The 11,829-nt window shown below is 51.8% G+C and overlaps 1 protein-coding gene across 1 annotated transcript; it reads right to left on the bottom strand.

The window, feature by feature from the left end:
- Nucleotides 1-1,025: 1,025 nt before the first annotated feature.
- Tmem109 (transmembrane protein 109) lies at nt 1,026-11,089 on the bottom strand. The gene is made up of 4 exons (XM_026407550.2): nt 10,959-11,089; nt 4,799-5,043; nt 3,594-3,696; nt 1,026-2,568 (listed from the first exon to the last, which is right to left on the bottom strand). The coding sequence occupies exons 2-4, from the start codon at nt 5,033-5,035 to the stop codon at nt 2,177-2,179; spliced, it is 732 nt and encodes a 243-aa protein (XP_026263335.2). The 5' UTR covers nt 5,036-5,043; nt 10,959-11,089; the 3' UTR covers nt 1,026-2,176.
- Between the last annotated feature and the right edge of the window lie 740 nt (nt 11,090-11,829).

The raw sequence follows: 11,829 nt of genomic DNA on the forward strand, positions 1-11,829 counted from the left end.
CTGGGTCCCTGCTGCCGCCCGCCCGCGGCTGCAGTTCCCAGACAATGGAGCGGGAGCCGCGCGGAGGGAGGGAGCCCAGCGCAGCACATGGGCTGCCCCCGCCGCCCCGCCGGGTCCTAGTGCCCCGCGGATCCCGAACCCCAGAGCGCCCCCGCGTCCGAAGTCGAGAAGGCCACTTCCCAGGAGACCGATCGCCTCTGCCAGGAGGCACAAGGTGTGTTCTCTTAGGCCCCCTCTCGGGAGCTCCTGAGGAGCTTCCTCTACCTCCGCCCACCCCGTAGGCATCTCACCTGTAAAGGCACCAGCCGGTCTCAATCAGAACCGGAATTCAGAGACATATGGGAACAGAGCTGCAGGGGCAGAAAAGGAGAGTGGGCCAAAGGGGCCAGATGACAACTACCTGGGCCCGCCCTGACAGAGCCCTGGGCCACCACCCAGGGAGGAACCCAGGCACAGGCTGCTTCAGATTCATGCCCTGCCTCACCCCAGGGAGAGTCCCAAAGGGGGAGGTCTGCCTGAGGGGTCCTGCCCAGCCTTGCCTACCGGGTGGTGTTGGAATAAGTCCAGACCAGGAGGTTTGGCTGCTCATTAGCATCCCCTGGGCAGAATAAAGAGAACAAGCAAAGCCAGACCAAAAAACATAGCTGGGTCCTCCAAACAGATTCACCTAGGGACCCAGTGAGAACCTTGCTCTAGGGACTCCTCAGTCGGGTAAGGAAGAAGGGGGCCACCCAAGTGTCCTCCGGACTTCCCAGCACACCATGAGCAAGCTGTACTTCCCCCCAGCCCACACGCACACCATTCCAGCCCTGCTGGCCAGCTCCTGGGGGCTTTGCAAGGGGGCAAGCTCTCCTCCTGCCTCACAGCCCTGGAGGGAAAGGTACCTGGTACCAACCTGCTGTTTTTGTTTTGAAATTTTCCTCCCTTCCAAGAGCTTCTCACTGCCCCTAGAGGGAGAAGTCAAGAAAGCTGACAGCCACCACAGAAAGGGGTTTGGCAGCAGAAGGAGACATCAAAGCAATCCAGACTTTGGGTAAATACATTTTATTCAGAACAAGATAGTAAAATAGCGTGCAGTTTATTTAAAACCAACCAAGCGCTGATAAAAATATATATCACTGCAGCCGTGATTCCACATCAAACCTCGATATGAGAACTGGGCGCGACTCTTCACATCATGTGCCAGGCCTAGCAGAGGACACCTACTCCACCAGGGCCTCAAAGGAAGAAGTGACCCCTCACTACCAAGAGCGAGTGTGCTGGTGGAGAGGGGTCAGCAGCCGGCCCACCCTGTCTCTGCAGAGCATGGGGAAGGGCAGACACTGACCAGCAACTGCTCCTGGTGGCAGGAGCGGAGGGGCAACAATACAGAACTTCCTGACACTGTGCAGACAAGGAAGTGGGTCCTCCTGCCTCCTCAGGGCTTCTGAAATCTCTACATCTGACAGGGTCCCACGGGTGGACACAAGTCTGTGAAGAAGCAGCCATCTCTTGCTTGGCTGAGGAGGAATCAGGATTCTGAGGGACTGCTCTCTTCTGGACACAGAGCAGTCACAGCACACTCCTACCCGGTATGGCAGCGGGTGAGCAGAGGGGCCTGCTGGCTAGGATTAAGGCACTTGTAACAGACTTAGGGTCCATCATTTCCCCAGCCCCACAGGCCTCTGAGGACCCCGCTCCCCCTCCCTCTTCCCACTGCTGGGCAATGAGGACAGGAACGAGCCTCCAGGGACCGCGGTTTAGTGAGCACAGGGCTGGAGGAAGAGGAAAAGGAAGGGAGCTGGGTGCTTGGCCAAGGAGGAGCGGCGTAGGTCCAAAAGCCAGAGCTTTTTGGGGAAGCCAGGCAAAAGCAGAGGGGAGCGAGGTAAGTCACAGGGGACCAGCAGCAGCAGTGTAGGCGGAGAGCAGATGCCAAGCCAGAGGGAGGCCTCCAACCCTCCATCGGCCTGAGACAGACTAGGAGCAGAGAGAGGATTCACAGCCAAGCCTGGATAGAGAGCCTCAGTGGACAGAGGACAGAGGGGATGGTCCTCCTCTCTCAGCTTGGCCAGGGCAGGGATAAAGATTCTGAAGGTTCAGACTGGGCAGGAAAGGGCAGGGGCTGCGAAGAGGGCCTGCAACCCAGAAGCAGCTCAGCTCTTTGGTATGGGAAAGGTGGCTCCATGGGACATCCTTGTCACTCTTCTTCCACACTCCGGGGCCCCTTGGCTGTTCGCCTCTGTCGCCAACGCAGCTCTTCCACCTGGCGCTCCAGCCCTCGCACCTTGGCTTCCAGTTGGGCCCCCGAAGCCCGGGTGCCAGTGAGCCGGCTCAGCAAGGCGTAGAGAGTCAGCAGGGCCAGGAGTAGCAGGGCCCGGGTGGAGGGGTCAGGCACCGATCTCACCAGGGCCACAAAGCCAGCCAGGAAGATCACAACCTTCAGGCCCCCCAGGATGCGCCCCAGCAAGGCCAGGAGCAAACCGAGGAGCAGAGACAACAGCCAGTAGGTGACCAGAGCTCCTGCTCCCCACAGCAGGAAGGTCTGGACCTGGCTAGGGCTGAGCTTCAGGACCTGGGTAAGGCGGTCACCTGCAAGGAAGAGTCACAGAATCAGCCACCTAATGAAGTGGTAAGGGCAATAAGGGATAAGGACAGGGGGCCAGGCCTCTGAGGACCTCAGTTCCCCTCCCTCTTCCTCAAATGAATAATCTATTCATGAATGCCTTGGGGATAGGCGGTGAGTGACGGATTACTCATGCAAATAAATAATCTATTCTCTCTTTTCTGGGTTTGTTTTTTTTCAGTACTGGGAGTTGAACCCAGGGCCTCACACATGTTAGGCAAGCACTCTATCACTAAACTACATCCCTACCCCTTTTTATTTTTTTATTTTGTGTATCACTAAGTTGCCCAGACTGGCCTTGAACTTGCAATCCTCCTGACTCAGCCTCCCCAGTTGCTGGGATCACAGGTATATGCTTTCATACCTGGCTCAGGAGTAATCCACTCTCACAGGCTCAAAGAGACATGGGTTTGAATCTCAGCTATTTCTTACTGGCTGTGGGACCCTAAGTAGACCACTTCCCTTTTTAAGCCTCAATTTCATTTATTCTGTTTTTTAAAAATTTTATTTATTTATTTATTTATTTATTTATTCTCTATCTATTTATCCATCCATCCATTTTTCAGTACTGGAAAATGAATCCAGAAGCCCTCTACCACTGAGCTACACCCTGGCCCCATTTTTATTTTATTTTGAGACAGAGTCTCACTAAGTTGTTCAGGCTGGCCTTGAACTTGTGATCCTCCTGCCTCAGCCTCCCGAGTTGCTGGGATTATAGGCAACTGACACCACACCAAGGTCTCAGTTTTGTTTGTTTGGGACAATTCTGCCTGCCTCGCTGGGCTGTTAACTGCAAGTGGGAAGCAACATTTGAGCAGCTGCCTGGTCCAGGTACACCTGGCATGTGGTGGTGGTGGTGGTCACTGGTCTGTTCTTATGCTGGGAAGTGTCAAGCAGCTGGGGAACTGTCTAGACCCTGAGGAGACAAACTCTCACCAGCAGGAAGGTCCCTGCGAAGCTCTGGCAGACTAACCAGTTCTCTGCTACTCACCGTCCATCCCCAAGGCATTCAGCAGCTGCGCAGCGATCCCAGACAGGGCAAAGAAGGCCACGGAGATGGCTGATGAGAAGGCCCACACCGTCTGTGTCAGAGTCTGTGGGAAGAGCACGAGGAGAGATGAGTCACAATGAATGGGGCTCCTGTCCTCCAAGCCTGCTCGCCAGGGCCCAGGCAAGGCCTGCAGGAGGGTTTCTGCCCTGTTTCTCAGCCAGTGGCAATGGGCCTGCGGAGGGGCCTTTCCACACCCACCTCCCAGTGAATGGGAATGGACAATGGACCATTCTTCCTGACCTGGAAACAGGACCTCTGGAACCTAATTCAACTGATTTGCTGGATGCTTTGGAGGTAGGAGGAGGAGGACATGTGTGTGAATGGGTGGGGAAGCACTGAATCCCTCAGGTAGTTACTTTATAAAACTGGAGTTCTCCGAGCCTCCTAGGAGTCATGAAGGTATATGGAAAAACACTTGTAGGCTGGGCATGGTGGTGCACACCTGTAACCCCAGCAACTTGGAAGACTGAGGCAGGAGGATCCTAAGTTCAAAGCCAGCCTCAGCCACTTAATGAGGTCCTAAGCAATCCAGTGAGATCCTGTCTCTAAATAAAACATAAAAAGGGCTGGGGATGTGGCTCAGTGGTTAAGTACCCCTGGGTTCAATCCTTGGTACCAAAAAATAAAGATTAAAAAAAAAATGTGTAAAAGGCAAGGATGTTTTAATGAAAGAGTCTCTTAGCTATACTGTATTACAGATTTTATAAATAACTGTCTCAGTCCCTCAGTGTGTCCTATCAGAAGTGTGCGATGCCATTTGTGGGACACCAATGGGTAGAAAAAAACAGGCCTGGCTTCTGCCTCCAACCAGCCACCCCGCACTTCTGCGAGTGAGGAATGGACTCAGATCTGGATATTTTGCCAGTCCGAGACTCTAGGCCTCATTTAGACCAAAGTCAGACTCTAGTTAACCACATTTCCCAGCTTTTCTGGAAGAGAAAGGGCAGGAACCAGGAAAAGGTGGGGGGGGGGGCTAAAAGGCCCTAGTGTAGAAACCAATGAGGAAGCAAAAGGTCTGGTGCTTTGTGTGGAATTTGGGGCTCTGCCCCAGGGATCATGTCACAGAGGGGATCTGGCACCAAGATGATGTGGCCATGAAGAATGTCTTTTCTCTTCAGAGCCATAACAGGGACTACCCTCCTTACCTCTGAAACCACATGCATCGTCTCTGGCCCCACCCAGGAATCCAGTGTCCCCCGCAGAGATCGGCCTATCTGGGTCAAGAGGTCAGCTGAGGGCTCCTTCTTCTGCTGACCTGGGGGTGCGAAGTCTCGGTGGGACTGGGAGGATGCCGAGTGGAGAAGGAGTAGGACCACTAGGACCAGCGACATGGCTTTAAACAGATATCTGCCCCAAAGGGGACTGCTGCCTGAACCTGCCATTGTCGGGCCTGCCAGGAGAGAGCACAGGGTGACATGAGGGTCAGACCTGGTAGACACACCCACTGTCCTAGCTCTGATCTGCCCCAACATCCTCCCCACCCCTGCAAGCACCCCAACTAAAGCCAGAAGGAGTTGTTCGTTGAGAAGGGAAGAACAGGGATTTGCAACTTAAGCTGGGCACAACTGATGAGTCACGGGTTCTCCTGTGCATTCTTTACCACCTGTATACCAATAAGTCGGCAAGCTTTCAATGCCCGACCGAAGGCTCTCTTTAAGGCTTATTCCAGTTCTAAAAACCCAAAGGCCTGTCTCTGGGTCTTAGGTGCTATAGGCATAAAAGAATTGTAAGACTTCAAGGCTTTGTCCCCAAAAGCTCATATCTACAAAAGCTGATACAAAAAAACAACTTTAAAACAGCAAATAGTAGGATCTGCCACCATATGACGACGTACAGAAAAGTGCTCAAGTATGGACTCAAACAAGAATAAGTCCACATGTGCCACTGGCTCTGCAGGTCCTTCATGTAAGGTGGCCATCATCCTCATGGCCCCTCTTAGTACAGAGAAGGTGAGACTAAGACTGAGAACAAAGCTAAGCCCTTGTCGAAGATCACTGGGCTAAGAAGCAGAAAGGCCAGAATTTGAACTCAGGTTTCTGCTTCCAAACTCCACATTCACTGGGAGCTATGGTGATTCCAACCAAGGCTGCTCAATGGAATCACCTGGGAATGTCACAAAGGACTGATGTCCCAAGCCCAGAGGTTCTGATGTCATTGTCTGGGTATGTCATTGTCTGCATCTACACAGCTGAGAGCCATGCTGAGGATATGGGAAAACAAAACGGTTCCTACCATATTCTCACTCAAAATCAATGTAGAAGAATTTTATGATTACCCATGTGGGTGATTTTTACCCAGACACCAAGCAAGCAACCAATTCTGCAGTGGACACCAAGTGGATGGCCTCTAAATCAAGTCACTTCTGGCTGTCCATCTGGAGACAGTAGCATCACATCCCACAGGCGAGGGCTCAGTCCCAAGACTGCCTCCTCACTCTGGAACACTGGCCCCTCCTTCGTGTGTTGTCCTTTGCCCATTCTAAAGAGAAGCTACACCTACAGGATTGAGATGTTGCCTGCTAAATAATCTTTCTTTAGATTTTCAGAACCCAGAACATCTGGTGATCCTCAGATTACATAGGATTATGTAACTCCCCTCCTTACTCTTTAATTCTGTGCATCAACTAACACAAAGAATGTAAACTGCTGTGGTGCTGAACTTGTGGAAAACTAGTGAGACTGGCTACAGGAACTAGCCCTGGAGGTGGGGTCCATGAGGACGATTCAGCACAGGTGGGGGCACATCAGGGAGACACCACTCAGCACACAGCCTTTCTGCCTACTGCCCCACACCTCCTCCCTTTTCTATGAAAGCCCTCTCGAATACCCGAGTTCCCCAAGATGGAAGTGAGGACCACAGCCCCTGCATGATCTCAGGGCTGGCCCTTCAACAAACCTGATTTCCTCCCCACCAGCTCTTGTTTCCCAAGTAGTGGCTTTCTCGAGTGGTGAGCAGCCAGACCTGGTCCAGTAACAACTCCAGATACCAATCACAAGCCCCAGGTTGCTTTACCTGTGCTTCAGGTAAATCAGGTTTCCCAAAACCCCCTCCTCAGGAGTAACTCCCCAGCATTCAGGTGATGCTTAGGTTTGCTGGTTTACCATAGGAATATTACAAAGGATAATGATGAACAGCAGATGAAAAGATGAATAGGGCCGGGTTTGGGAGAAGGAGCACGGCTCTTCCCTGTCCTCTCCAAGGGTGCACCACCCTCCAGCAGCCTCCATGTGTGACTAGCAGGAAGCTCTCCAAACCCTGTCCTTTATGGGCTTCCATAGAATTTTCATTACGTAGACATGATTGGCCGTGCCAATGATGTCATTGACCAATGACCATCAACTCAGTCCTTAGCATTCTTCCCCGCAAAGGTTGGGGGCTGTAAGTTCCAATTCTCAGAGTACATGGCTGATTCCCACAGCAATTAGACCCCTATCCTCTGGCTATCTAGGGAATTTGCCCCAAATTGTCTCATTAGCAGAAACTCAGATGTGTTCAAAAGGGTTTGTTATATAACAAAAAGCTGTCTTTCACTTTCATCTTCTGCAGATGTTGCAAGAAGCAAGGCCAAAAGGCCAACTATTTTAACAAAAGATACTGTTATTGCTCGTGTTACTTAGGAAATTATAAATGCTACAGGAACTCTGAGCTGGGAAATGTAGATGAGAACCAAAATTATATATGTGTGTGTATGTGTGTGTAGGATAGATATAGGTATAAAATATCTAAAATATCACAACCGCTGACACAGAATGATCTCAATTCCTTGCACCCCAAACAGGCAGAGGCTTAAAGAGCAACCTTTAAGGGGAGATATTATTAAGAAGCTTGAATTTAGCTGGTCTTGCCATGCGCCACTTCATCTCATTTAATCTCACAACTGCCTATCAGTAGGCATTATTATTATCCCCCAGTGAAGATAAGTGGTCAAGCCAGGATGTGAATCCCAGTGCCTCTGACTCTGGACCCCTCACATGACCACTCTGATCTACTATCTCCAACTTGAATCTCAGATGTGATTTAGAAAGACATGAGCTAAAATAAACCTGGCATCCACCAATTATCTCAGGGAAATTTCAACTAAGGACTCTGTGCTTTGTGCTCTGTCTTAGGATATTGCTATGCATAGACAAATGAGGATTCAACAAGTGCTGACTTATTGAAACAGGTGAGGATCAGCCAAGGAAAATGTTTATAGGTCCAACCTCTATTTGCCACCGTGTTTGAGAAATGTCAAACAGCACAGTCAACCCCCTGGTTCTCCTCCAAGGTCACAAACGAACCTGTAGCTCCAGGGAGTTTCCTTGATTCAGACCTGATGATCAGAGGCTTAGACAAGCCGGGAGGGCAGCAGCAGCCAGGTTTGGAAGTATTTGCAGTTACCAAGGGAGTTGGCCAAAAATCTGGAGCCATCAGATGGAGAGGGAAGAGAAAGGTGTCCTTCCCACTCTTGCTTAGTGGGAAGGAGAAGGCTCCAAAAAAGCCTTCTAAAAATATTACATTCTGGGTAGCTTCTGGCTCAGAAACAGCTGCCCCAACTCCCTCCTGAGGCCTGTAGGGTCAAGCAGGGCTGCAAAACATGCAGTTCATAACAAAAGGCCTTGGGCTGGGAAAGCCTTCTCCTACTCTTTTTTGGCACAAATCAAGAACCAGATGGTTCCTGCCAGCCAGTGGTCGGGATGAGGAAGGCATGGGCCAGTTCCTGAGCTATCTGGGTCACAACCATGTTGGGGACTTAAAGAGCAACGTTGCTATCTTGGGTTGGATCCTATATCCAAGGACCTCCACCAAGAGGAGTCAGATGTCATCTCCTCCTCCCTAGAAGGTCAGGGTGATACGAGCACTTCCTCTCATAGCAGCCTGCTGCGGTTGTGTGCTGGCCTCAACTTCCAAGTGGCCGTCTGCCCCAGTCTGGGGGACCTTGAAATAAACTCTCCAAAATGAGGCCAGCATTGCCCTGCTGGGTGACCTTCTGAAGTATACCAGGAGCCAAATCTAGCAGGACTCTGGAGTATACCATTTGGAGACAATGGGTACAGATGACTCCATTTCTTAAAACTGTTTTCTCTAACAGGATTCCTTCTCAATTTTTCCAGATTAAACCTACCCACTACATTATGCTTCCTCAATGTGGTCCAATCAAATACTTTTAATAAAGAAAGAAGGTTTGATAATCAAGAACTGGAGCAGTCCAGACTGCTCTGACAGGTGGAAGCTTGTCTTACTTCAGACAAACAAAGGCACTCAGCAATAGATAATATTTCACTCTCTCTTACACACACACACATACACACACACACAAATTTTGTGCAATTCTTTTAATTTATAAAGTGCTGTGACTTTACTACCTTATTTATCTTTTACAACAATCTTCTAAGTCATTTTACTCAGATAAGTATGGCTTAGAGATGTCAAGTGACTATCCAAGATCACACAACAGAACGGGGACTTTATTCCAGAAATCAGAACGTCAGCCTTTCCCTTTCACTTGTCCCATGCCTCCACAATTCTGGGTAAGACACCATCCCTGCCCACAGGGAACTTGCGGTTCTGCCAAGTATCAACAAACTCAAAGTGAGACGACATACAGAATTCCTCGAGGAGATCACACACCAGGAGATGACCCACCTGTGCAGCTTATGTGGCCTTACACCAGGAGTTATTGTGAGAAGACAGTTCAAGACAGGCACCTGCAATATGGCTCAGGCAGGGCCAGGAGAACCCAGCTGGGCTGAGGAAACTGCTTTACTTATCATGGCAGTGAGAGAGCACTACATGTTTAGCTGTGGCTTGCTACAGGGGTAGGGTGGGGCGGTTCACACAACCCCTGCCAACGCGCTCCTTCCTCTTGTCTATTCCTTTCATGCTGTTAGTCACTGCAGGGCAGGAAGATGTACTGTACTGCCCTCTGACGGCAGCTACTGGCCCATCACTGCTCATAGCTGCCCCTCTGGTGCAGCTGTTCTCACCTCTCATTGCCCATCAGAACTGCCTGGGAAGCCAGTTAAGTGAGGATGTCTGCCCCACCCAAAGCTACTCACCCAGACTCTCCCAAAGAGCCCAGCCTTTTGCTTTTAAAGCTCCCCAGGGATTCCTGATGCACAACCAGATAGTTGCCACAAATGATCAGCAGCTGAGGGGGGAAAAAAAAAACTACTCCAGGCAAAGCCCCCAAAGTGTAACAGTGTACAAAGGACCTGAGACTTCTATCCCAGGCTCAATTCTGCCACAAACAAGAAGCCACTACCTTTATGCCTGTTACTTAACCTATCAGGTTTCAGTCTCCTCAAATGTAAAGCAGGGTAAAACCAGGTTAAGAGTTGTTGCAATGAGTTAAGACGTTTCTGCAAGCACTTTGTCAAAGCTATACAATGTTGCAGGGCACCAACTGCCAATATAACACCCACTATGTTGTAGCATCCTGCAGTATGTAGCCACCAGCCTCCAAGCACCTCCCAGTCAGGCTTGACATCTAACTTTTCTTGGAATCCCCAGTGCTTAGCACAGAACGATGACTAAGAAAGGCTTGTTAAGTGAATATCAGGGGCCAGCCAAGAAGTGGGGAGGGTAAGACATGAAGAGGTAGGGAGAGGGAGGCTATTTCAACAGTTGATCCAAATATAGTGGTCATCGGAAAAGCACAGCTGAGTTGAAAGAAAGATGCTAAAAGCGGCGAAGACAGCACGGAGGAGAGGGAAGTCAGCGCCCAGGCAGGTTGGGGGCAGCCCCCGCTAAATCCCTGACAGCTGCCACCCAGCAACTGTTTGGAGGCAGGGCAACGACAAAGGGGCAGCTTCCCGGCCGCGCCGCGCCCTCCCCAGGGCCCAGCCTCAGGGAGACAGGGTGTCAGTAGCATGTGCTATTTCGAACAGCGCGTCCCCTTGCCAAGTGCTTCACGGTGGCGTGGGGGCAAGGGATGTGACGTGGCCCAGGAGCTCGGGGCACCCTTAGAGGCCCGAACCAAGGCCGCGGGAGGCCGGGCCATGGAGTGAGGGTCGGGGTGTCGAGCTCAGCACTGGCTGCACCGCCCAGTCCGGTAGCCGCACTGCCGCCACCGGACCTCAGAGCAGTGCTCGAACTCTCTGCTCCTGGGAAATGCACGCCTCCGAGGTTACCTAGTAACGACGCCCCCGGTTGCATAGCAACGAGGATCCGGGTCCCCAGTAAGCCTCGTCCGCCGCAGGACGTCCGACCCCTCCCCACTCGGACTGGCAGGCCTCGCGGTTCCGCCCGGATCCCGCCTGCACGGCCGCCGCTTCCCGGTCCTGCGTGCTACCCCTCAGCCCTGATCTCTCGGCTCGCACTCACCGGGCTCCGGCCACCGCTATCCTTCACGTGCGACTTTGCTAAAACGCGCCACCAAAACCGCGCCTCAACTCCCGGGCGGTGGTTTATGGTCTGCGCATGCGCAGGGCGGGAGGCACCCGGAGACGAGGCCCGCCGCGCTCGCTGCCGGAGCGGGCGCCTTGAGCGCATGCGCCCTACCTGCAGCGTTCTTATCCGGGCCCCCCGCCCGCCAAGCATTCCCACCTAGAGAAGAATGGGATCGGATGTTGGATGTGGGAACGGAAGTCTCAGGCAGGAAAGGGGAAAAAAGTGACTCTAGGTGGGCTGCGGAGTGGGTTTTGGAAGTGGAGTGCAAGCTGATCCGCCTCGGCAGCTGCTCGGCCTTAACTTGGGCTACAAATGCCCCCTCCTGGGCCTTTGTGGGAAATGTAGTCCGAACGCGGGAGCCTGGTCTTTGGAGACAACTTTCCGCGCTAAAAAGGCACCAAGGGAAGGTGTTAGAGGACAGGTTAGAGGCACAAAAGCTGGGGAGTCGCATCCGCTCTACCAAGAGAGCAGATCTACACCGCAGATGTGCAGATGGCTCCCAAATGTTTGCTTAGAATTTTAGAGAAGAGGACCAAGCCCCACAGCCCATTTATACCACAGAGGCAGCATTTGAAGGGGATGACCAGAGATGGAGACAGGTGACCCCTTGCTTGCTTTGAGATACTGGTCAGGTCGCTTCGTTTCTCTGGGCCTCCGTTGCTTGTCTTTAAAGAACTTTAAGGTCTTAAAAACACCAAAGTAGGGATACAGTTTCAGTGAAGTTAACACAATGAGCATTTCCCAGATTGTCAGAATGTTTCCTAGAACCACCACCGGCTGCCCTAGAATAGCTCCTCTTTGATGT

The sequence above is a fragment of the Urocitellus parryii genome, chromosome 4, assembly GCF_045843805.1.
Source record: "Urocitellus parryii isolate mUroPar1 chromosome 4, mUroPar1.hap1, whole genome shotgun sequence".
In the NCBI taxonomy this organism is placed as follows: domain Eukaryota; kingdom Metazoa; phylum Chordata; class Mammalia; order Rodentia; family Sciuridae; genus Urocitellus; species Urocitellus parryii.